Genomic DNA, 26,564 nt, shown 5'->3' with positions numbered 1-26,564 from the left:
TGATATTGGTATCAAGCTAGGAGATACTGTTTGTGCAAATACACAAGTCAGGCTTCCTGTATAATGTGCAGCCACCCCTAACTCTTCAATGCCTCTCACTTTATGGCTGTTTCATGCATTCCACACAAATTTGATTTTCCCTTTTATTGTTCTGAATAAGGTTTGACAGCATTGCCAACCCAAACTCTTTGAAAAATTGTGATCTGGGCCTCTAAAAATAATGAGATTTATTTAAAAATCATGAAATCTTACAAAAAAAACCCCACACATTATGGAGTTTTTGCTGAGCCCTTGTGGCATGCTTAGGTCGCATTTTCAAACCTTTTTCTGTAACCAGGATGGCTAGAAATTCCCGGTTTTTTTTAAATGACACTTCAGATTCTCATATATTCACATGACACCAAAAATGAGGCTTTATGAAATATGATCAGACTCATGATAAAATTCTGAGCGCTGGCACCTGTGAAGTTCTCAAGTATTCACAGATTAGTGCTACCAGGTATTTTAGTATTCAGTCAGGGGCTGAATACTGCATAAGACAGCCTAGTGCTGACAGCCTATGTTTCTAAGGTTTTTGAGTGGAAGCAGAAAGAGAAAAGGGTTTGTAGACTGTACACATGTGCTAACTTTTTAAACCAAAAGTTCATGAGGATTTATTTTAGCATATTCTCTTCAGCCAAATGCTTCATGGAGAATTAAATCTGTAAGTTATTCATTGGCAACACAATATCCTGAAACTGTTCCAAAGTGTCTTAAAAATCTGTCTTTTTAAAAGTTCATAAATATGGATATGCATGAAAGAGCAAAGCAACTGGTGAGTAATGTGTGTTTGAAATTCTTAAGTGTGGGTGCCACTAGGAACTCAACATTTATCCGTAGCTACCAGACAATAGAACAGGGGAGAACTGTGAAGTATCACGTGCTACTGAGGGTAAATAACAACGAGAAGTCCTGAGGCACCTCATAGACTAATGGATTTATTGGAGCATAAACTTTCATGGCAAAGACCCACTTCATCAGAGGCAAGGAGTAGAAATTCCAGAGGCAGGTATAAACATACAGGCACGTGAAAAGAAGGGAGTACCAATCAAGAGGAAGGCCAGAGTTAATGAGGTCAATTCAGTCTGAGAGGATGTGGCCTACTTCCAGCAGCTGATGTGGAGTTGTGACCACCAAGAGAGGAGAAACTGCTTTTGTAGCTGGCCAGCCACTACCGGTCTTTGTTCAATCCTTGATTGATGGCGTCAAATCTGCAAATGAATTGTAGCTCTGCAGTTTCTTGTTGAAGTCTGTTTTTGAAGTTTTTGTTGCAGGATGGCTACTTTTAAGTCTGTCCTTGGAGATTGAAGTGTTCTCCTACCAGTTTTTGTATGCTACCGTTCCTGATATGTGTGTCCATTTAATCTTTTACATAGAGACTACAGTTTGGCCAATGTATATGGCAGAGGGCTATTGCTAGCACATGATGACATATATCACATTAGTCGATATGCAGGTGAATGAGCCCCTGGTGGTGTGGCTGATGTGGTTAGGTCCTGTAATGGTGTCACTGGTGTAGATATGTGGGAAGACTTGGCACCGAGGTTTGTTGCAGGGATTGGTTCCTGAGTTAGAGTTACTGTTGTGTGGTGTATAGTTGCTGATGAGAATTTGCTTCGGGTTGGCTGGCTGGCTGCAGGCAAGGACAGGCCTGCCTCCCAAGGCCTGTGAGTGAGGGATTATTGTCCAGGATGGGTTGTAAATCACTGATGATGCAGTGGGCAGGTTTTAGCTGAGGGCATAAACATGGGTCTTCCTTTGCATTTCTTTTCTCTATTCTTGCTATGTGCTGTCAAACACCTCTGGGGAATGTCTAAGAAGTATGTAGACTTTCTTCCATTCTAAATGAATTATCTCCTCCTTCAGGTCTACCATCTTTGTGACCAAAGGCCACAGCTTCTCTGTGACCCACCTGTCCATAATCCACAAAGACCCTTCTCTTGATTCTTTCCTTGAACCTTCTCCACTTAATTCCCTTCCACCTTTTCTGTGCAGTAACTGTATGTAAAACAAACATGAAGGCACCTGACCTTGAATGTGCCTCCTCTCAGCAACTATTTGCCATTTTTAAACAACACTTGCACTGATGGGTATCTTTCAGTAGCCCCCTTCATTATAAGGAAGGCATTCTTCATATCCCATACTTCCACGAGAGACACTTTCTCAGCTAAGTGTTGCTCATTTTGTTTTGAAAGAGTTGCATCAAAGATAGATTAACATACTATTGATGCCTGGTTTACACTTGCAGTATCTAGGAAATTCAAAGATAATTATCATTAAGGCTACGTCTACACTACAGCAATCTTCCAAAATAAGTTCTTCCGGAAGATCCCTTCTGAAAAAAAACTTTTCAAAAGAGTGCGTCCACGCATGGAAAAAGTGGCTTGAAAGATCCATCTGCTCTTTCAACAGAGAGTGTCTACACATGCTTTTTTTTTTTTCGACAGAAGCTTTGGAAAGGAGGCACTCTTTCTGATCTGGGAGCAGAAGAGGGCTTCCAGAAGACAACCATGTTCTTTCAATTTTGGATCGAAAGAGTGCATTTTGTGTGTAGACACTGCACATGTTCTTTCGAAAAAGGGCCAGATTTTCCAAAAGAACTTGCTAGTGTAGAGGCATTCAAACTCAGCTTGTTGTGACTCTGAGTTGTAGCCAATATTCTTTTTATAAATTTTCAGTTCAGAGACGAATTTTGTTTACTATATACCTGATACACCAGGAAATAATAGGGTCATTGAAAGATAAAATATTGACCTTAGTAATAATTTCCTGACTTTTTTAGGTATTACAGGATCTCAATGTACAATGGTGCATGTCTGCTTTTTGTTATCTTTAATATGACTTTTTACATATCTGCACAATGAATATTAAATTTCCCATTGATGCTACCCAAAACAGCAGTTCATTCTTTATTAGGTGAAGTGACTTTACTGGTAATATTTTGCACAGGCCGTGGTATAAACCAAAGTCTCAGGGCCCAATTAATAGATTCAAAGGCCAGAAGAGACCATTATGATCATGTAGTCCTGGGTATAGGGCTGTTAAACCTCCAGGATTGGCCTGGAGTGTCCTGGAATTGGCATCAATCTCCCGGTGACTGTTGGAAGCAAACCTGAAGATATTTAATAAGATGTTTTAAGGAAATGACGTCACGTTGAGGGAAAATAAAATCTCCCAGGATAGCATCAATCAGAGTTGGCAAACCTACCTGTGTAGCACAGGCCATAGAACTTCCTCACAATTAAAACTCTTGGGATGTAATTTTGAAAAAAAAAAAAAAACAATCCAGTCCTTAATTTAGAAATTGTTAGTGATGGAGAGTCCATCATGACCATTGGTAAACTGTTCCAGTGGCTAATTTCTCTCACCATTAAAAATGTGCAGCTCATTCCCATTCTGAATTTATCAACTTCAACTTCCAGCCGAAGAATAATTTCATGTCTTTCTCTGCTAGACTGAATAGACTAACGTTAAATATTTGCTCCCCTTGTAGATGTTTATTGACTGTGATCGTGTTACTCCTTAACCATCTCTTTGTTCTTGTGGCTCTTTTCTGAACCCTTTCCAATTTATCAACACCATTGTTAAATTGTGCACACCAGAACTAGACACAATACTCCAACAGCAATCACACCTCTGCAAAATACAGTGGTAAAATAACCTCTCCAATCCTACACAAGATTTCTTTCTTTGTGAATGCAAGGATCACAATAACCCTTTTCACCACAGCATCACGCTAGGTGTGAGGCAAACCCACAGCCAGTCCTCAGCTGCTCACTCAGCTGCCATGATTCACCCTCCAGCGAAGATATCCCATATCCAGGCATACAGCAGCAGCCTATGTCTGGGCTAGACCTGTGTCAGCTGACCCCCATGCACAGGTATTTCACTGACTCCACCAGAGAGGCAGGTTAATCTGTGCAACAACACTACTGGACCAGGAAATTTCCAGCTGCCTCACAGTATTACAGACTCCCTAAGCTTCCAGCCTGCCCATCACTCAGCTCCTGTTCCTGCCCCAGCCTTCCCCAAGCCTTGTTCCAGACTGCTTGTGCTCTTGGCCATGCCCTACTCTGAAGGTGCTACAGCTCTGTTACTGATTCCTCCAGCCTTCACCTCCTGATCCTCTGATTGCCTCCCACCCAGCTTTAACCTTAGCCTGTGTATGGACTTGGTTTGTCTACTGACTCAGACGTTGGAAACTGGCAGTGGCAGGAAAGCAAATATGGAAAGATTATGTGACAACAAAATAGGCTATAATGTAATATGTGAAATACATGTAATATCCCTGTAATAGATCATTTTCTATAATCTGAAGCACAGTGTTTATTTAAATATTATAAAAGGCTGTAATGTTGCTGTTTGAACCACCAATGTAGTATTTACCTAAATGCGGTATGTTTTAAGGGAAGTAAGAGAAGGTTTGTACATTACAAAGTGAGAGAATGCAAAATGTACAGTTTAGTTTAAAGAGACAGCAGCTCCTTTAAAATGCAAGAATGTGGCTTGGGAAGAGAAAACTGATAGGGACATTCACATATCACAAAACCACAACTGACTACAGGGGTAATTAGCATTCTACTTGCATTCTCAGTCAAGGATTAAATGGGCCTAGAAACTCTAGCCTTTAGGGTCGTGTATATGTCAGAGCAATTTTCACCAGAGTACCTACAGCAAGGTTAGTTTCCTTAGTAACAGAGACAGAGCCATGTTAGTCTGTATTCCATTGAAACAAAACAACAGTGATGTTGCACTTTAACAACTAACAAAATAATTTGTTAGGTGATGAGCTTTCATGGGACAGACCCATTTCTTCCGATCTATAGCCTTACCAGAGCAAACTTAATATATAAAGCACAGTGGTGCAAAAATTGTTATCAAAGTTGACAAATCAGAAGAATTATCAAGGTTGGCAAATCATCACTCTGCTCTTCCATTTGGTTAGCTAACTATGATAACAATTTTTCTGATTTGCCAATCTTGACAACAATTTTTGGACCTCTGTGCTTTATATATTGAGTCTGTTCTGGTAAGGCTATAGATCTGAAGAAGTGTGTCTGTCCCATGAAAGCTCATCACCTACTAAATTATTTTTTTAATCTTTAAAGTGCAACATGACTCTAAGTTTCCTTAGTGTATGTTACCTCACAGGTTGATGCTGGTTTACTGTAGTTGTAGGAATACAAATTTTCCTACTGTAGATAAGCCCTAAAGGCGATGTCTCTGGACTGAGCAATCTTGGTTGAAGAGCAAGGTGGAAGGTGACACTGTCTGTCCATGCTGTGTCTGTTGTGTGGATAAAGAGAGGAATTCAGTCATCGGGACTGTTGATTTGTCAGCTTTCCCAAGCACTAAGTTCAGTGTAAATTTTTAACTTATTTCAAAATTAAAATTAAATTTAACTTATTTAAAATATTAATGGGACAGAGTCTATCCATATTATTAAAGAAAAAATACTGAATCATCTTAAGATTTCCTGCCATCAAAATGAATGCACAGGTGACATTTTTTTTCACAATGAGTATTTGGGCCCAATTCATCCTTGTTCTTCACTTTGTGCAGTTTATAGCACTGCCAACCCCTATTGTTAAAAAATCATGAGTCATGATGACTCATGAGTATGTCTCTATAAGACACCAAAATCGTGAAATCTGCTAAAGAATACTAAGATTTTTAAAGTATAATATATTTTGAAGTCTTTTTATTTGCATGTTGATTTCTGAGCTTTTAGTGCACATGTAGGTGAACATTTTCAAGCTTTTCTCTGTAGCCATAAGGGCTGGAATTCTTTTTTTTTTAATGAAAATTGAGACCTTCACAGATGTGGGATTTAAGGCAACTGCCAAAGATCATGGTGGATTTTTTGGGAGTTTTATTTTTTTTCATAAAAATCCACAAGAGATGGCAACACTACAAAGTGGATGCAAAATACTAGCATTCTGTCTGGCAGCATTTTATATACACTGCACCCATTTGTACTGGTATAAATGGATGCACAGCATAAAGAGTAACAATGAATTGGGCATGGCACATTAAGATTGTTGACGTCACAGGAGAAAATGCAGGAAAATATTTAAAGTTCCATAGAAGAGCAAAGTGTGGTGCGCTCCAGGCTTAGGTTTTGGGGAAAAACACAAACTTATAAATCTGGAAGAGGTTTTATCACTGCAATAACAATATATAAAACGACACAAAAATATTTGCTATTTGTTCTCTGTAGGTTCTGTATTATTTGCCTGTCTCATGAATTAACCTTCATAATTACTCACACTGCCAAATCTCTAAGCTTGCAGTGTTTGTTCAAATAAATACACAGACAAAGCTAATTTCTGTAGAGAGCAGCAGAAATCCAGTGTTTGAGTTGTGTTGGTCTGCCTGACGTAATGCCAACATATATTTAAAATCTGATAGCAAATATGCTTACTAAAATATGCATAGTGCCATCTAGTGGCTATTACTTCTGTTAAAGTATGAGTTTATGCTCCACATCATGCTTATCTTCTGAATGACTTCTGCCTCAGAATATTACACGGAATCCAGTGGTTATGCCAGCCAGAAAAATGTGACTTTCTTTTGAAATGTCCTAGTACTTTCAACTTCTCTTGATCTTTCTGTACGTTTTTTTTTAATTTGGAGGTCCCTAGTCCCCAGAATTAAATTCCTGTCAGCAAGGGAAGATATTGCATTGAAAAGAGACTTCCTCATTCAAAGTCTAGTTAGTTACATCACTGTTTGATACTGTGTGGACTTCTCCTCTGCCTTCCCCCATCTTCTGAGCTCTATGTAACTTTTCCCTGTACTACATCATTTTCTATAATCTGAAACACAGTGTTTATTTTAAAAAAATATAAAAGGCTTTAATGTTGCTGTTTGAACCACCAAAGTGGTATTCACCCAAATGTAATATATTTTAAGGGAAGTAAGAGAGAGGTTGTACATTACAAAGTAAGATAATGCACCTGAATTTTACAGGTCCTGTTCTCAAAATACTTTTTTAAAGTGGAAACTTTCTCATATAAAGGCTTGATCCTGGCTTCCTTGTGCATTCAGAGTTCTTATTTTAAAAAAGAAATGAATTAGTGTTCTGATGGTATATCAATGAAAACAGAACATTATGTATGGTCTATCCATGTTTTTGTCACCATATATTTTCTATTTTAAGGGTATTTGCTACATCGGTAGCTGTGAAATACTTGCTTAGGCAGTTCTGTTATTGCAAGCATGTATTGAAGCTTTACAAGTGAAGACAGGGCATGCCCAAGTCTTTCAGCCCAAACTATTTAACTATAGATTTTAACCGTGGTGTTACCAGGTCAGAAGGCAACTGTGTTGTAACTTGCTTCTCTGAGTGCAAGTTAGTCATAGCATTGATGGACCTAAAGGCAAACTTAGTTTATTTTATAGAACTTTTTGCTTTATTTGGCTTTTGAATCTATGCTTTAGTGGTGGTAGGGCTGTTTCCATTTAAAAGAGAAAAGGAATGACCATTTTCCCAGTCTTTGGTTGGGGAGCAAGTAACAGCTTCCTGAACCCGGCCTTCTGAAAAATTGATAGGCATTAGTCCTGGTCGTGGGAAAGTACAGTAAGTGACTTTTCCATCACCTCCCTTCAGTTTTGGAATAACACTGAGTGACAAAAATTCTCACTTTCAGGAAAGAATGTGAGGGCAGAAAAGGCGCTTTTATAGTGTGCGCACAACACACACACACACACACACACACACACACACAGAGTACTGCGGCATTGGGGGCCTATTTTTTCTTAAGCCACAGTGGGCCTGAGGGATGCAAGGGTAAGAAAAAAGAGAGCACACTTCAGTTAATTAATAACTTAATGGTGCTCCTATTAATTCAGTAATAACCAGAGCCTGAGCTGATCAATACCTTCTGCAGACTGAGTTTATCCATTGTGCTCCTGTGTTCAGAACTCCAAAATCCATAAAATAGCTTTTCATCCATGCCAAAGTAGGAGGAATATAGACATTGGTTTGGGAGGAAGTATGTTGGGACTTGGGTTCAATGAAGGGGTTGAATCACCATTGGTGGCTTCCTTGTGGCCAGGCATGACGTAGCAGTTCTTCCTCTCCTGGATACCTCCTGCCAATGGTAGCTTCTGCCGTGACACTGGCCTGCCTCTTTATTTGACTTGGCCCTCTGACCAGAGCACCTTGAAGTCATTTCCCTTCTGGAGTAGAACAAAAAGCAAAGGCAATTAATTCAAATAAACTGAACTGATAAGAAACCAAGGGGCATGATTCCTTCTCAGGGTGCCTCAGGAGCTGCCCTCTCTTCCCTGAGAGAGGGGGCCTCAATCAGCTGTTGTATGGGAAGCTCCTGTTTACTTAGTCTTTTTCTCAGAAGCTGGAGGTCTGTTGTCTTCCGTGATCTGCCAACAAGTGAGCTGTGCTGCTCCTCTTCCAGCCTGTGCTGGCCTTGCAGATGTGGTGGGATGGAGCTCACTGAGCCCAGAGCGGTTCCTTCACCCCTTGTTGTCTGGTGTGATGTCTCTATACCCCATCACAGGAGACCAAAGATTTGGATAATTCAGATAAATGCTTTCTCTGTTGGTTGCTCAGTGGCATGGGACCTCTGATTAACCTTTGAATAAATAGAAATTGATTGAGTGACTCAGTTGAAAAAGCATTATGTAATATTTACTTTCTGCCCATTATAAAGATGCTCTCTGGCAACAGAGTGTCACAGTTAGAGTGAGCAGGAAGGTCTGAATTGCCTTTCCTAGCTTTCTACCCTGGTCATCCCACAGGACTGAAAAATATTGTGATACTGCAGCAGCCAATGTTCCCTCCAACTTTTTTCCAGCTGCGGCAGAATAAATTTTGTTAGGTGCACAAAGGCATAGGTGGGTGTGCACCACCCATAGAAATACATGCTCCCAGCTGTGGGTGTCTGTGAGTGCTCCACTAATCACCAGGGCAGCACCTGAATCTCTCCTGGGCAGCCACCCAAGCACTTAGCTTTCAGCGAACACTGCCAGCAGCAGGAAAAGGAAAAGCCAGGCTTAGAAAGCTCACTGAAACAAAGGGGTGCCCCTGAGGTTTGTTGGGGGGTGGGAGTCAAAGGAAATCCAGAATGAGTGCTTGGTCTCCAAAGAGGCTACCTATGGGCCTGATACAAAACCTACTGAAGCAGAGGTGGCGAAAGCACCCAAAAAGTTACTTAAGTAAAAGTGCAGCTGCTTTAGGAAGTATGTACTTAAGTACAAGTTATAAGCGTCCCTCTGGAAAACTACTTGAGTAAAACTACATGCCTGCCATTGCACACACATGCATCACCTCTAAATTGTACGTAGGTACAACTACAGCGAAAGTGAAAGCAGCTGCACTTTCAGACTGCATCTACACTATGAGTTAAATTCAAATTTCACGGTGTTAGATTGATATTAAAACACGACTGTCTTCACACTTAATACTGTTAACTCTATTTATTGAACCATAATGCCAATTATAACATATTGATATTACAGGACAGGTGTAGCATCAAATTTGAATTTAAAATCTCGAATCAAGGCTAGCATGGAAGCATCCTGTCCTTAATTCGAATCTCTTAGCCTCCAGGAGTGTCCCATGTGTATCCCACAAAGCTAAGTGGTCACCCTCCAAGTATGGTCGCTTCATTGTGCACGCCTCTCAGGTGTGCAGGAAGACAGCCAAAGTAAGCTCACGAAATTTTGATTGAATTTGAATTTGTATTAAAGTTTGGATTGGAATTTAGCAGCCCAGCCCTGCCGATATAAAGAGTGTCCATTATGAAAAAATCCTTTTTGCCCATTGCATCGCACCATGTCGGTAGCCATCGCACCGCATCACTAACCATCGCACCCCATTGGTAGGAATTTTCAGTAGCCCTGTACTGCAATCATGAACACTCAGGGTAGTGATCTGACTGGCACTACTCAGGCTTGCAAGAGAGCCCGAGACTGGACCCACCAGGAGATTCTTGATCTCATTGCCATTTGGGTAGTCCAATTGGTGGTGAAGAGACTTTGGATGGCCAAGAGAAATTCAGCAATCTGTGATCAGATGGTGCACAAGATGGCTGCCTGAGGTTACTCCCAGGACTCTGTGCAGTGCCAGGTGAAGATTAAAGAACTCCGTCAGACCTATCAAAAAAATCCAGGAAGCCAAACCAGCAGTCGGGGTGGCTCCACGAACCTGCCGCTATTACCAACAGCCCCACATGCTGATGGAGCCCGGGCTGAATTATGACACTTGTGGGCTACGTCTACACGTGCAGCCAACATCGAAATAGCTTATTTCGATGTTGCGACATCGAAATAGGCTATTTCGATGAATAACGTCTACACGTCCTCCAGGGCCGGCAACGTCGATGTTCAACTTCGACGTTGCTCAGCCCAACATCGAAATAGGCGCTGCGAGGGAACGTCTACACTTCAAAGTAGCACACATCGAAATAGGGATGCCAGGCACAGCTGCAGACAGGGTCACAGGGCGGACTCAACAGCAAGCCGCTCTCTTAAAGGGCCCCTCCCAGACACAGTTGCACTAACCAACACAAGATACACAGAGCTGACAACTGGTTGCAGACCCTGTGCCTGCAGCATAGATCCCCAGCTGCCGCAGAAGCAGCCAGAAGCCCTGGGCTAAGGGCTGCTGCCCACAGTGACCATAGAGCCCCGCAGGGGCTGGAGAGAGAGCATCTCTCAACCCCCCAGCTGATGGCCGCCATGGAGGACCCAGCAATTTCGACGTTGCGGGACGCGGATCGTCTACACTGTCCCTACTTCGACATTGAACGTCGAAGTAGGGCGCTATTCCTATCTCCTCATGAGGTTAGCGGCTTCGACGTCTCGCCGCCTAACGTCGAAGTTAACTTCAAAATAGCGCCCGACGCGTGTAGACGTGACGGGCGCTATTTCGAAGTTGGTGCCGCTACTTCAAAGTAGCGTGCACGTGTAGACGCAGCCATGGAGGCCCTTGTATGGAGTTCGGGGTGAGCCCACAGGATCAGGGTGGCCCGGAGGAAAAGGGCAACAGAGAGGAGGAAAGGAGCAATGAGCAGGGGACAGAGGAAATTGTTCCAGAGAGCCCAGAGCTCTTCACCATCAACCTGGAACTGGTCCCCTCCATGTTGTTCCCCTCCACGCTGGGACCCTCCATGCCAGTCCCCTCCATGCTGGTCCCCAAGCCCCCTGGAGCAAGCAGTTTGGGTGACTATTTATTCTACATGCTGGAAGCAGGTTGGCAGAGGGTATAGGTACAGGGGTGCGTATAGGTACAGGTTTGCTAGCTGTGGTTCTGTGCCCCTCAGAACAGCATGTTAATGTTTCTTGGGATGGAGCACTTCTCCTTTTTGGAGTTCTCCTCAAAGGCCTCATCCAGACGCTCTTGTATATTTTTCACGAGGTTCTTCGGCAGGCCTGACTTGTTGCGGCTTCTATAGTAGCACACCTGGCCATGCCAGGCAACCACATAATGATCTGAAGTCGTGGCACCACACAGCATTTTAGCAAATTTTCCAGCAGCAGCAGCAGCACCAGTAGCATAGCCAAGCATCACTGAGCTTTGGAATTGAAGGACAAATTGCACAACAGCCGCTGTGGTTGCCGAAACAATCTGTGCTATGAGTTGGAGCATTCATGGATCTATGCTTGTGCTGGAATGCTGCAGCAGGAAATGGCATGATCTCCAGTTCTTTTTCCATGCAGTTATAGATGCTTGGAATTCTGGGATTCCAACATGGAACCCCCACAAGCTACTGAGGATAAGGCACTGTGGGACAGGTGCCCACAATGCAGTGCTTATGCTGTTGAATTTGCATGGGGAAATGAGGACACAGAGATTTGACACAGGAAAAAGGTGGGTTGAATTTCAAGAAGCTTTGTGGACACCTTAGTCAAATTCATAATAGCAAGATTAAATATTCAAATTTACAAAAGACTGAATTTATCTTCTAGTGTAGATGCAGTCATACTCAAGTAACTGGTTGGGTACTTTTTCCATATCTGCACTGAATTGAATGGGAATCTCTCCATTGACTTCACTGGGTCTTTGATCAGGACCTGTGTCCTTTCCGGAAGTGCACGTAGCATAAGAGGGTAGTGCATACATGTGCACTAGCCTATTGCCATGAATGTGTTGGTGCTGATTCCTTTCTAAAGGTATGTCTAGGCTTACTGTGGGTTTGAGACACTGCGATCGATCCACTGGAGTTCAGTTTTGCCACCTCATTGAAGTTGGTCTTTGCCTGTGAAAGCTTGTGCTCCAAAAAATCTTAGTCTATAAGGTACCACAGGACTTCTCATTTTTTTGTTGTTGTTTGGAACATGGAATATTTGAACTCTACTGAACACCCCAGACACTGAGTGACCCAAAAGATGCATGGAAATTACCGCCTGTGAGCTTCAACAATTCAGCATTGAGATAGCTGCCGTTGCACAAATGCATAGACAAGAAGGAGGACAGCTAAGAGAAGGTGGAGGGTACACATTTTTCTGGGAAGGAGCCCCACAGGAAGAAAGATAAATTCATGGAGTAGGATATCCATCAAAAACAAACTGACAAGATACTATCTGAAGTCCCTGTTGGCATCAATAAGCTTCTCATTACTCTTTGCTCGAAGCTTGCCAAAAACCAGCAGGCAACTGTCATCAGTGCTTATGTACCAATTCTATACACCAAAGGTGAAGTGAGGGAGAAGTTCTACACCCAATTGCGCACAGTCCTGAAAGACATCCCCAAAGAAGACAAGATTATTCTCTAGGGAGATTTCAATGCCAGGGTTGGAAGAGAGGTGGATGTCTGGCAGACTACCATTGGGAAAGGAGGAGTTGGCAACAGCAACTCCAATGGAGTCTTCCTCCGTACAAAATGTGCGGAACACGAGCTTGTCATCACAAACACCCTCTTCAACCAGAAAAACAGATTTAAGACCTCATGGCAACATCTTCAATCAAAGCAATAGCATCTCATAGACTATGTCGTTGACTGCACTCGAGATCGGCGTGATGTCCTTCTTGCACAGGCAATGACTAGTGCTAATGACTGCTGGACTGATTACTACCTTATATGATCCACAATCATGATTCAGATTGTCACCAAATGGAGAAGTCAAGGGAAACAGATCCAACGAAAGAGCAACGTCCCAGGCTTGCAGGACCCCATCAGAAGAAGTGAGTTCCAGGTAGCACTCAAAAGGAATCTGCCTACAGTATACCCTGAAAATGTGGAAGAACACTGATGTCAATTGAAAAATGCCACTGTTACAGTTTGTCGGAAAATGATTGGTTACTAGTCCAGGAAGCATCAGGACTGGTTTGAGAATGATGTGGAAATTGAACACCTGATTGGGGCAAAAAGGAAAGCCTTTAGGGCCTGGCAAAGTGACATCAACTGCACAACAAAGAGAGAAGTGTATGCCAAGGGACAAGTCCATCGTAAAACAAGGACTCTGAAAAACCAGTGGTGGACTGATAAGGCATGAGAACTCCAGCATCTCGCAGACATAAACAATACAAGCGGTTTCTTCAATGCTACCAAAGCTGTTTAGGGACCGAGAAACCATGGAATCAGTCCCCTGAGATCAAAGGATGGTGCCCTCCTCTTGAAAGACAATGAAGCCATTGCTTCTTGCTGGAGGGAGCACCACAATGAGCTCTTTAACTGCCCCTGCACCATGGTTTTAGAATCAAATGCCTCAGCAACCACCTATGGATGATCTTGCAACACTTCCTACCCTGAATGAGGTCCAACCTGCTATCAAAGCAATGAAGTGCAACAAGGCAACTGGAGTAGATGGAATCCCTGCCTCAGTCTTCAAAGAAGACAGGCCAAAACTCCACAAATTAACTGCACCTTCTGATTCTCAAGATCTGGGATAGGGAGCATATGTCACAAGATTTCAGAGATGCACTGATCGTCAGTCTCTTCAAGAAAGGCAACAAGTCAGACTGTGGAAACTATCTTGGCATCTCCCTCCTGGCAATGGCAGGGAAAATCTTAGCTCAAATCCTTGCAAACTGACTCCTGCCACTCTCAGAAGAAATTCTCTCAGAATCCCAGTGTGGCTTCTGACCATTCCAAGGAACAACGGACATGATCTTCACTTCCTGGCAACTGCAAGAAAAATGTCATGAATAAAACCAAGCCTTGCACATGAGTTTCATCGATCTGACCAAAGCATTCAACTCAATCTATTGTAGTGCCCTGTAGACCATCCTGTCAAAGATTGGCTGCCCCAAAAAAATTCATCAGCATTTTGAGGGTGCTCCACAACAACATGAGTGCCACGGTATTGAGCAACCACTGTCCTGAGGTCAGAACAAGAGTCAAACAAGGCTGTGTCATTGCCACAGCACTGTTCAGCATCTTCATCACCATGACCTTTCACCTCATTGATAACAAGCTTTCATCTGTGTACTGGAGCTCCATGATCGAGGTCATGGAGGTCTTGCTTTTGGCCTTCAGTCTCCTGAGATCGATAAGGTTTTGATTCATTCTGTAGACCATGTGGTTGCTGCTTTTTCTCCCACACCCCTTCAGACCATCTTACCTACATACAATAAGCATACAATAATCTCAGCCTCACACTGAACATCAGAAAGGCCAAGGTGCTTTCACCCACTTGAGACAAAGGGTCTTTAAGAACTGGGACATCTATCCCAAGACAAAGCTCGTTGTATACCGTATGGTTGTTACAACGCTTCTGTATGCATGTGAAACCTGAACAACATACAAACATCATTTGAAGGTACTTGAGCAATATAATCAACACTGCCTCAGGAGAATCCTAAATATCTCTTGGGCAGATAGGCACATGAACATTAGCGTCCTGGAAGATTCAAACATGACCAGCATTGAAGCCATTATCATTCATCAGTGACTTTGTTGGACTGATCACATGGTTCGGATGTCTGACCAGCACCTCCCAAAACAGATCTGTTTTCTGAGTTGGAAGGACAGAGGAGGGTTGGGGGCCAGTGGGTGCCTATAAGGGCATGCTGAAGACACGCATGAAAAAATGCAGCATCAGTGTTGACACTTGTGAGAACCTTGCCCAAACCTTCCCCTCCATGGGGGTGGTGCAATTCGAGAGGTCCCACTGCAATGCAGATGAGGAGAGGTGGAGAACTAAAAAAGAACGTCAAAAACTGTCCCAGGCCCCTCCAACAGCTACCAACACCTGCCCCTTGTGTGATAAGATCTGTGGCTCCAGAACTGGCCTGATCGGCCATCAACAGCCTCACAAATAGGAGGGTGACATGAAGACATTCTATTGGTTATTGAGTGACCACTGAGAGACACAGAGAAAGAGTGCAGGAGAGATGTTATAATATAATATAATATGGACATCCTGGCATCTAATGGCAGACCTTGAAATTGTCATTGGGTTGTGGCATGGAAAGGTTGTGAGCTATTCTGTCTGGCTTTGGTGGCTTACTTGCTGGTAAAACTCCGAGACAGGATTTACATTGGGTGCATTGTCTGACTGACTGCAGGAGCAGTCTGGCCCACTGTGCTTTAGCTGGAAACTGCATCTGCTTGTGTGTGCTGCTGTATGGCTGGTAACAGAAGGAAGGGAGAATGAGTACTGTTGTGAGCCACGCAGCTTGGGTGAGGTTGGCTTGGGGAGGCTAGGTAGTACTGATGCGGATGAACTGTATTCCCTGTAAACTGAGTGCATGGGTGGCTACCCAGAAGAAATTCAAATGTCACCCGGCTGATTAGCAGTGTGCCCACAGCTAGCAACTTGTTCTTCTGCATCCCATTATTTCAAGCTAGGGCAACACTGTAAGAGACCAAAGATAGCTGAAGACTGGAAGGAATACCATAACCAACAAAATTGGTTCATATATTTATAATGTGCAGCATTACTTTTCCTCTAAATCAAGGGTCTGCAACCTGCAGCTCCCATGGCTCTTTAAGGACTTCTTTGAGGCTCCTGACCCTATAATTACAAAGTAAAAGAAAAAAAACACTCCTGATTATTTTGATAAATGATGAAAGTCTAAAAGCTCCAAAATGAACAAGCCATATCTGAATAGCAAATGATATGTGATCTTGAAACAATAATGCTCCCTAGCAACCTCCAGAGAGAGGTAAGGTTTGGGAATGGAAGTCAGGAAGACAGTGGTACAAACGCACACATGTAAAGTGTGAGAAAATACAATATGTAAAAAGTTTGTGAACATCCTGCAGTAAACAAATATCATATTACAAATCATTGTGTGTGCACGGTTCTTAAAATAGGGGTTACAAAAAGTAGGGCTCGGCATTATTTATTAAGGACCATCTCATATTCACATGCATTGTGCCTCTTGAATTACTGAGTTTATTACTGAACTGGAAAAAAAGTCTCTTCTTGATATTTTGGTTGCCAACCCCTGCTCTAAATTATGCAGAAATGAAGATGTTGACTGAATTACAAAATGATGGAAATATGGTTTTATTTACTTTATTTCGGTGTACAGAGTTTATTATAGCGAAGTGTTGAGAGAAGTAAAAATGTGGCCAGAAAAGAGTGAAAACAGAGGGATGATATATAAAAGCATCTGGCATGTCCTTATATTTCTTGGTATATGGGGGAATATAAACCCCTTTTCAGACTGATTCAGCCTTTCCCTGCTCACAATTAAATGTTGTAATGGCTAACATTTTGCATGAGCCATTAGGAAATGCAACTGTCACGTTTACCTATATGTTCACTGAGTTACCAGTGTCTGAGTGTTGCTGCACCACTGACTTCTCTGGAGCCATGCCAGCTTAGACCAGCAGAGAATTTTGGTCTAATTCTAGCACCTTCTGTAGTACACAGGTTTACATGAATTTAAAAAGTGCTAAATAAAATTAAATTTGTTTATACAGAGCACAGTATATGGTGTTTCATAGTTAATTTGTCTTTGAATCATGATTCCAGAATATTCGTGCTGTGTTAGCGCGGTGTTTCTTAAACTTTTTGAGACCAGAGAACACCAAACAATAATTTTTTTTATGTGGAATACCTGTGAAAATTTTCTTCAAAAAAAAAAATTGTCAGACCTAAAAAAATAAAACCAAACAACAACATAGACAGCAAAACCAAAATGAAGTAATTTAATCATGTATCTGGCTTTTTAAAAAAGCAACGTAACTTGCTCTGTTTACGCAGATCAGTGGAAATAATAAATTCAGTGGATTATCGCATGGCATACATGCACGTTGACTTACAGCAAGCAGCTGATTGACAACATAGCTGCCACACCGGCGTAGCAAATGTGTCACACGTTGTTGCTAGTTGCTACACCACCATATAGACAGGAGAAGAAGATTAGAGGAGAGCGGTGGCTAACACAATGTTAGTCAACCTTGCTGTGTTGACAGACTGCTACCATTCTCACGAGATGTAGAAATAAAATCGTTTCAGTATTTTCCATTACTGTTATCATAAAATGGTTATTTATGGTAAAACTTTGAACTATTTTTCCAAACATTCCCGGCACACCTGCAAGTTGTTCGTGGAACACCAGTGTTCTGTGGAACATAGTTTAAGAAACACTGGGCCAGTGTCTTTTTGTTTAATAACTGATTTAATTTTCTTTTTAATGTTTGGTAAATCCATTTGTTTGAATTGCATATCACCACCTCCACCTAATCACCAGTGGTTTTGGCAGATGATTTGAAAACGAAGTTCCTAGCTGAAGTGGAGTAGAAAGTAACAAAATGTGATTGTTGCTGTTGATTTGCTATAGATGTTACCCACTCCTATTTTATACTAATACGTCCCATTATTTTGTTCCCCCATTATCCCTGTCCTACCTTCTTATTTACTTGCTTTCAGGACCTGTTATTTCTTGTGGGTTAGAGTAAGCTCTTTGAGGCAGGGACTGTCATTTATTATGTTTGTTCTGTACAATGCCTACCACAATATAAATGATTTATACAAGCATTATTTTATTAATAAACAATATGGGCATTTACCTATCAGATCAAAGCTGGCCAGGTTTTAGGTATTTAAAGTACTGGTGATAGATATAAGATTAAGGTGGCATCATCATTTTTATTTAAAGCAAATTTAAAGCAAATGTGGACTGGGACATAGGTTCGTTGTTATTAGACAGTTAGATATCTAGCATCCCATGTTACTAATGCTTATTCAGACAAGTAGTCTCATTAACTTCATTAGTGCTACTTGCATGAAGAAGAATTAGCAGAACCACTTCCCATACTAAGTCTGGGGATGTGTAAGATAACATGCTTTGTATTAATGGCATTGCATTTTATGGTGTGATCATCTAGGGTCCATCAGAGAATATTAGTTACTAGAAATGGAACAATATGAACATTAAATAGCACGTGGGTTAGTTGGGTAGGAACTGGACAGCAGCCAGTAGTAGGTTGTTCATCTGCTTATGCCCACCTGTATCAGAATGAATTGGTAGTTTAGTGAGTTTTGTTTACACTAACCATTAATTATCTTTAAAAGAACTAAGACATATTTATAAATGTATTTATCTGTGAGGGTTAAATCAACAAAGTATTTCTTGTTTCAGAATTAAAACTTCAATTAATTGTGACTCCTTTTAATCTTGCAATTAATTGTAATTATTAAATTCTTTGTTAGCCCTAAAAACTATCAATATTTTTTGCAAAAATGACGTGACGTAATTTGACATGGCATGATTGCCTTTTTCAACTGGGGACATGCCAGTCAAAAACTGTACACCTGGCAACCCTAGTATCAGACCGCACTTTAGCTTCAAGCTAGCTGATATATATAAGGCTGATGAGATGGAGGGAAGAGGAGAGACAAAGGTACCGATACCAGAGCCCCAAGGTCAGCACCCCCCGGCCCCCATAGTTTGGCAGGTGATGGTGAAATGACATACGTTTTCTTTTCATACGTGGATGAATGAGGAATGGTCTCATTAAGATAGACACTGTTTGCAGTTTGTGGGGCCTTTTTGAAAGGTCTCTGGAAAATTCATGGGACGTATGCTTTGCATATTACCAAGTTACACATGGATGGTTGATCAAGTTTCCTCAGAATGCCCACTGATTTTTCTGTAGCACAAAAAATACTGATAGCTTTTAGGGCTCTCAAAGAAATTAAAAATTACAGTTAATTGCAAGATTTAAAAAATCATGATAAACTGCAGTTTTAATCACACTGTTAAATAACAATAGCATGCCAATTTAAATTTATTATAAATATTTGGGATGTTTTCTACATTTTTAATAATATAATTTCAATTTCAATGTAGAATATAGAGTGTGCAGTGCTCCCCTTATTATAGTTATATTACAAATATTTCCACTGTAAAAAAGATAAGAGGAATAGTATTTTCATTTCACCTCATACAAGTACTGTAATGCAACCTCTTTATCCTGACAGTGCAACTTACAAATAAAATTGTTTTGTTTCATTTTGTTTGCATAACTGCTCTCAAAACCAAAACAATGGAGAACTTCAGAGCTTACAAGTCAAAGCATGAACAGATATAAGGAAATTTAGTATATCCAGGCTTGTCAATGGGAGAAGGGGCAAAGGGGGCAGCTGCCCATTGAGTTAAAAGGGTTCCAGGCTTCTGGCCACCACCCCTGCTGCACCAGCAATGGCAACAGCCAGTGCCCTTTAAATCACTGCCAGAGCTCCAACTGGTGCATGCCAGGGAGTGCTGAAGGGATGGCTAAGGGAAGCTAGCCCCCAGCCCTGCCCATTACTGGGTCCCACATCCATGCCCTCCAATCTTGCCACGAGGCCTGGAAAAGCACGTCAGCCACCCTGACCATATCTGGCATGTAAATGCATTGTCATGCAAACTGCAGAAGGGCTATCTGAATTCCTGTTTTCACTTTCAGGTGATGTTGTAAATAAGCAGGCAACCCTATCATCTGTAAATGTTAATAAACTTGTTTGTCTTAGGGATTGGCTGAACAAGAAGAAAGACTGAGTATATATCGAGGCCCTTCAAGAAGTTAATTTTGGGGAGCTGAGCTTGGTGCCATGGTATTGGTACCATTGTCTCCCCTTTCCCTCCATCTCATCGGCCCTATATATATCAGCTAACTTGAAGCTAAAGTGCAGTATGATACTAGGGTTGCCAGGTGTGCAGTTTTTGGCTGGAATGTCCCCAGTTGCAAAGAGGCTCTAGTGGCTGACCAGGCCTCTAAAAGTCTGGTTGGCAGGGATGGCACTGAAAGGTTCCCTACCTGTCTTCTTGCAGCTCCCAGAAGCAGTGACGTCTCCCTCCCTCTCCTAGGTGGAGGGACAGTTGGAGGGATCCCACAGGGTGGGTTCTGCAGCTCTCACTGGCCAGGTACCACAGCCAATGGGAGCTTCAGAGGTTGTACCTGCAAGCAGAGGCAGTGTGCACTGCACAGAACCACCTGGCTGCACTTCTGCCTAGGTGCCAAGGGACATATCACCATTTTGGGGGAGCTGCTGAGATAAGCACCTTCCAGAGCCTACTCCTCATAATTATCCCACAGTCCTGGAACCCTACCCCAGCTCTACATCTCCTCCAACTTCCAAATTCCCTCCCAGATCTTGTAATCCTCTCGCACCCCCCGCACATCCCAACCCCCTGCCTCAGCCTGGAGCCGCTTCCTGCACCACATGCTGCATTTCTGACTTCATGTCAAAACTCACATCCCCAGTCCAGAGCACACACACACCAGTCCTCTGCCTCAGCCCAGAGCCTCCTTCCTATACTCTGATCCCCTTGACTACACCTCTCAGCAGACATTGATGGTGGATGTCACCACTGACTTTCCAGCCCAGTGTGCTGTATGGATATTTATGGAGGTGATTCTTTGACGACTGTGACATCTAGGCCGTGTCTACACGTGCACGCTACTTCGAAGTAGCGGCGCCAACTTCGAAATAGTGCCCGTCACAGCTACACGTGTTGGGTGCTATTTCGAAGTTGAAATCGACGTTAGGCGGCGAGACGTCGAAGTCGCTAACCCCATGAGGGGATGGGAATAGCGCCCTACTTCGACGTTCAACGTCGAAGTAGGGAACATGTAGACGATCCGCATCCTGCAACATCGAAATAGCGGGGTCCGCCATGGCGGCCATCAGCTGAGGGGTTGAGAGATGCTCTCTCTGCAGCCCTTAGCCCAGGGCTTCTGGCTGCTGCTGCGGCAGCTGGGGATCCATGCTGCATGCACAGGGTCTGCAACCAGTTGTCGGCTCTGTGGATCTTGTGTTGTTTAGTGCAACTGTGTCTGGGAGGGGCCCTTTAAGGGAGCGGCTTGCTGTTGAGTCCGCCCTGTGACCCTGTCTGCAGCTGTTCCTGGCACCCTTATTTCGATGTGTGCTACTTTGGCGTGTAGACTTTCCCTCGCAGCACCTATTTCAATGTGGTGCTGCCCAACGTCGAAGTTGAACGTCGACGTTGGCAGCCCTGGAGGACGTGTAGACGTTATTCATCGAAATAGCTTATTTCAATGTAGGGTGCACGTGTAGACGTAGCCCAAGACACAGACCAAGATTGATGTCTACAATGTCATAGCAATCCCAGTGTTGCTATGTGGAGCTGAAGCTTGGACTTCCTATAGACGTCATGTAAAAGATCTGGAGAAATTCCACTTGAGGTGCCTGAGGGGAATATTGGGCATCACATGGCAGGACAGAAAAACCTCACAGTGACTGATTCCTGCAGCATCAAGGCAGAAATCTCCCACAGGTGACTGCCATGGTCTGGTCACATGGTCAGGATTCTTGAAGCACATCTGCCTAAACAGATTATCTACGCTCAGCTGAGGACTGGGGCGAGGTCCTGCAGTGGACAGAGGAAGCACTACAGAAACATCCTTAAGAACATTTTTGGTAAAGTACAATATTGACACCTGGGAGAGGCATCTGGAAGGTCAGGTAACTGGAGGACCACCATCAAGAACAGTGCATAACACTTTGAGGTCAAGCATTGCCTCTATGAAGAAGACCAGAGAACTAGCCCTGCATAAGGAGTGTGTCCCAGGCCCACATCCGTGTCACTGGTGTCTGCACCAATGGAGACAGAGACCTCACTTGCCAGAATCGTCCTAATTTCTCACCTTCGTATTCATCAGTAATCAGCATCCAAGGGGAAATGTTACTCGACACGAGGTATCCCAGAGAGTGTGACTGGGTCAGAGTAAGAAAAAAATTAAAATTACTTCTAGCTAGTTCCATCTCCTTGACCGTCAGCTGGCCTAGCATCTGACTCCCTCTTTTTTCTCCTGACCCTGATTCTGGCAGTTGGATTTAAGTCCTAGGCATGTTATCACACTTGTACTTAGACAGACTATTTCCATGGAAACAAACTGCACATGAACTTCTGGCCGTGTGTTCTGTCTGCCTAGCCTAGTCTAGGATGATGCTCAAGCTAACCTGCTGAAAAGATCAGCTACAGAGGTTGCCTTTTGTTACAAAGACCTCAGATACCCACTAGCTCTGATCATGGAACTGCATCATGCAGCCTTTCTTGGTGTTTTGCTGACTTACAGAAAGTGGAGCTGGAAAATATGTCTATGTCTAGTACGTACCAGGAGGTTTTGCTGTGCCTTTTGTACCTTTCCTCCATTGGCATTGCAGCATATGTAAATGGGAGCAAAGTACCATAGATACTATCATAGAAGGTATAAATACATTCCCTCATATGAAGAAGAATTAGATTATTTAAAGAGGATAAATGATGTCTTTATCCGTCATAATCTGCATTTCTTTCAAGGTGCAGATGTACCTCAATATGTGGTAAGATATAAGGACAATGCAACATTTATCACTGTAATACTACAATCTGTACTGTATTTATATGTTTACTCTATGCCTGTTATGAAATATGAACCATTCAATTGGGAAACAAATATCACTAACAATAAGAACAATGGAGTGATACTTTGGACTTGGATTTGGAAGAAACTAGAGTTTTGTACTAAAGCAGTTTTTGAAAACATATTAAATGATCCTCCACCACTGGAAATTTTGACTTGTAATGACCTGATAATGTCACCATAATGACATTAATATATACACAATGTTTTCCCTCTGACAGTAAATTTTGGATAATTTGTCATTCAGGCTACTGCTCTGGTGAAGAGACAAAGTCATGAAGCTTAGACTGGGCATGGAGTCTAAAGAGAGAGCGAGATTTTACAGAACACTTGCAAATGTATTTAAGACAATGAAATACTATTTGAAGTCCACTACTTAATCTTTTCTCTTTAAAACTATAATTTAATCTGTGCAAGTACAATTATACTTTATTCTATTTTGTAAAGCACTTTGACTCTGGTACAAATTACTGAACAGGCATTTCAGAAGTGTCTAAGTGAATTTGAAAGTCAATGTGAGATAAGTACTTAACTTTCTTAGGAACCTTTTAAAATCTCACCAACTCTCTAAATTACTAACAGTACAGGTCTGACCTCCCTAGTTCAGCATCTTTGGTAACTGACTAGTTCTGAGACAGGGAATTTGCCAGACTGGGAAGTAAGTGTTGCCCAGGGCTCCGCTTTCCTCCACCCACCTAGGGCTCAGCTGCTGCCAGGGACTCTGCTTTCTCCTGTCTGCCCCAAAGATGGAAAAAAATATTATTGATACATGAAATACCTACCTGAACTATGTGTACTCTGCCAAAGTACCAGTGTGTGAATAGATTTTGTTTTTTTCCAGTATGTGCATGTGAGTATCTGATGACTATTCTTAAATTATACACAGTACATCTGGTGGACATTTGGAACGTTATAGAAGCATTGCGAGAAAATGCATTAAACAACTTGGACCCAAACATAGAACTGAATGTGGCTCGCCTGGAAGCTGTGCTTTCAACTATTTTTTACCAGCTCAACAAACGGATGCCAACTACTCACCAGATCAACGTAGAGCAGTCCATCAGCTTGCTGCTCAACTTCCTGCTCGCAGCCTTCGATCCGTAAGTTTACCTCTACTATCCGTACATGTTCCTCTTTTTCCTGATCAGTGGAAGGATTTTGTCTGTTGTCGCTTTCAAAAACACATAACAAGCTAAACTGTCTGTCCAAAATAATGAATATGTAAATAGAGCTAATGTGGCATGGGCAGCTGGATGGAGTAAAAAGCCAAATTCTGGTCTTATTTATACTGTTACATCAAGAGTAACTCAGGTGTGTTTCACAGTTACTCTGGTATAGTCCAGTGTTACTCCAGACTTACTGAGCTTTAAATGGGAGTAGAATTGCTCACATATACAGTGACTCCACTCTTAACCTACATTGCTATGTATTGAAATATCAGAGATAGGAAACTACTGTAATGGTTGTACAGTGGTGACATAAGTTACTGACTCATTATTTAGAGGCAACTCTCTTTTGCTGCAAGTTCTTGCAGCCAGTGTTCCCTCGAAGCTGTGCGCTTGGGTAGCCACCCAGGAGAAATCGAGGTGCCTCCCAACTGATTAGCAGAGCACCCACAGCTTTCAGCAGCCGGAAGCATGTGTTTCTATTGGTGCTGCATATTTGCATGTGACTCTGTGCACATAACAAAATTTACTCATTTGCACATGGATGGAAACAACTAGCACGAACATTACATGAAGCTGCAAGCAATTTTTCTGGTTCCTGGTAAGTCAGCCTATTATAAGACCATGGGAGAGATAAGATAAGGGTCATGGGGTGGAAAAAATGAATGTTGTGTGTTACTACCTGGACCATGTGTCAGAATACTTGGTACAACAGGGGTGAGCTCGAGATGGAGAAGGTCTCTTAATTTAATGTTATAGATGAATATACAGTGTATAGATGCATACTATGGTTATTGATTCGGAGACATCCATTTGTTGTTGCCATTCTTAAAAGCAGCTGAATAGCTTGGATTCGCAAAATAGAATAGCTCTTTAGTTTGACCCGTGCAAATTGCCTATTACCACTCTACCATTTATCATTTGAAAATGCACCAGCTAAAAATATCATTTGAGAAACCTTAAAATAAGTATCCCCACCCCACTCCTTCATGCCATACACACACTCGATGGACTTCTTGCTTAGTATTGTGTACCTTTTGAGAGCCAGATCATCAGGTAGGGCATAGTCGCCATGGTAACAGCTGAGCGGGAAAGGCAGTTGTTCCACATGACAAAGCTGCAGAGGCATAGTGTGTCTGTATTTTGCATCCCATCCTTCCCTCTCAAAAAGGAAAGTCAGTAGGTTGTGAAACTGTAACCTTTGGGATTTTTTTAAAGGCAATAAAACACATAATACAGCATTTTTAATTAAAGAAAAACCCTGAATTTGTGACTTGACAAGACCGGGAAGGAAAGAAAATGAAAGTGCCTGGACACATGCACTCGTAGGTGCTGCAGATAAACTGCAGCCCTGTTTAAAAGAAAAAAAATGAAAAACTAATGGCTGTGACAGTGAGACCAGTGATTGTGTGTTTTGGAGCACATCAGAGCCAGGGTAAAGGCAGCAGCCGTATGTCTGGAGTCCTTACAGAGAAACGGAGGGAAGGCTTTTACTGCTCAGTTCTGAAATAGTGGAAATGCATTTGTTTTAAAGGCATAGTTTCCACATTCGCTGCACATCAGACATACTATATTATGATTCACTACTGTCACCCCTGGGGAATACCTTAGGGATCACTCACTCTAGCCTCAGACTAGCTTCACAGCCTCTGTTCCTGCCTCTGAACTGGCATGTCCTGTGTGGAATGTACTGGTATGTATCTCACCACATTTCTTAAGAGAATGTCCCATAGGTCCATGTGACAGCACAGCCATCAAACCCTTGCCCCAAGAGCACATTATACAGAATAGGGCAGTACTCTCTGGCAGGGGATGCACACCTCTGTTCATGCATCTTCTGCCTATTTTGGAGAATCACAGTTCTGATGGGTTGATGGCCCTGTGTGCATGTACAAGTGGGGGCAGGATTTTTCCCATAAGTGCCTGAGCACACAAGCAAACAGTACAGTCAGTTCAGAAGAAACCCTGCTTTTACATATAACCTAGTAGAAGGCAATAAGGCTTGGTAAAACCTTGAGTACGTCTTATCCCCATATTAGAGTAACCAGGCTGGATTCATGTTTACACTGTGGTCCCTGTGATCTGCTCTGGCAGCATAAAAGAGACTTAAAGTAGATGTCAGTTACATTGAAATGATAAATTTAATTCCTAGTAACCCTGTTCTCCTTAATGTAGGATTACAGACCCGTCTCTTAACTCTGTGTTTAGATTGATTGGACATTTAAATTAAAATTTACATTAAAATATATAACAGACTCAGATGTTTCAATCCTGTGTATCCTCAGGAGTGTCCTAAAAATCAGAATCCCATTTTCCCCCAAGGTTTTGGGAGTTTTCAGAGACTTCCAGTTTGTAAAGGAGAAAAATAAGAGCAACTGCCATAAGAAAGATATATAAAATATCCAGTGAAGACTCCTATCATACTCTTGTTTACTCTTTTTTATAATACAATAACAAAGGGAGCTGTGAAATTAAAAGTCAACGTTAGAAAGACATTCAAACTGATTTACTGTATAGGTAGTGTGGGTGTTAGAAGAGCTTAGTATGTTTTAAAACAGCACAAGGAGGTTTAATTTCCAAATACC

General features: G+C 42.2%; 1 protein-coding gene across 19 annotated transcripts in view; it reads left to right on the top strand.

Annotated features, from left to right (window-relative positions):
* The window catches only part of DTNA (dystrobrevin alpha), a 316,470-nt gene that overhangs the window by 195,845 nt on the left and 94,061 nt on the right, over nt 1-26,564 (top strand). For all 19 annotated transcript variants that reach the window (XM_074987209.1, XM_074987208.1, XM_074987222.1 and 16 more), the window contains one exon: nt 23,700-23,913. In XM_074987209.1, the coding sequence (XP_074843310.1) occupies nt 23,700-23,913 (214 nt within the window). The remainder of the gene's footprint in view (nt 1-23,699; nt 23,914-26,564) is intronic.

Source organism: Carettochelys insculpta, chromosome 2, assembly GCF_033958435.1.
Source record: "Carettochelys insculpta isolate YL-2023 chromosome 2, ASM3395843v1, whole genome shotgun sequence".
NCBI classification, from domain to species: Eukaryota; Metazoa; Chordata; order Testudines; family Carettochelyidae; genus Carettochelys; species Carettochelys insculpta.
Note: the sequence above shows the minus strand (reverse complement) of the source record. Positions and strands in the feature narration are given on the sequence as shown.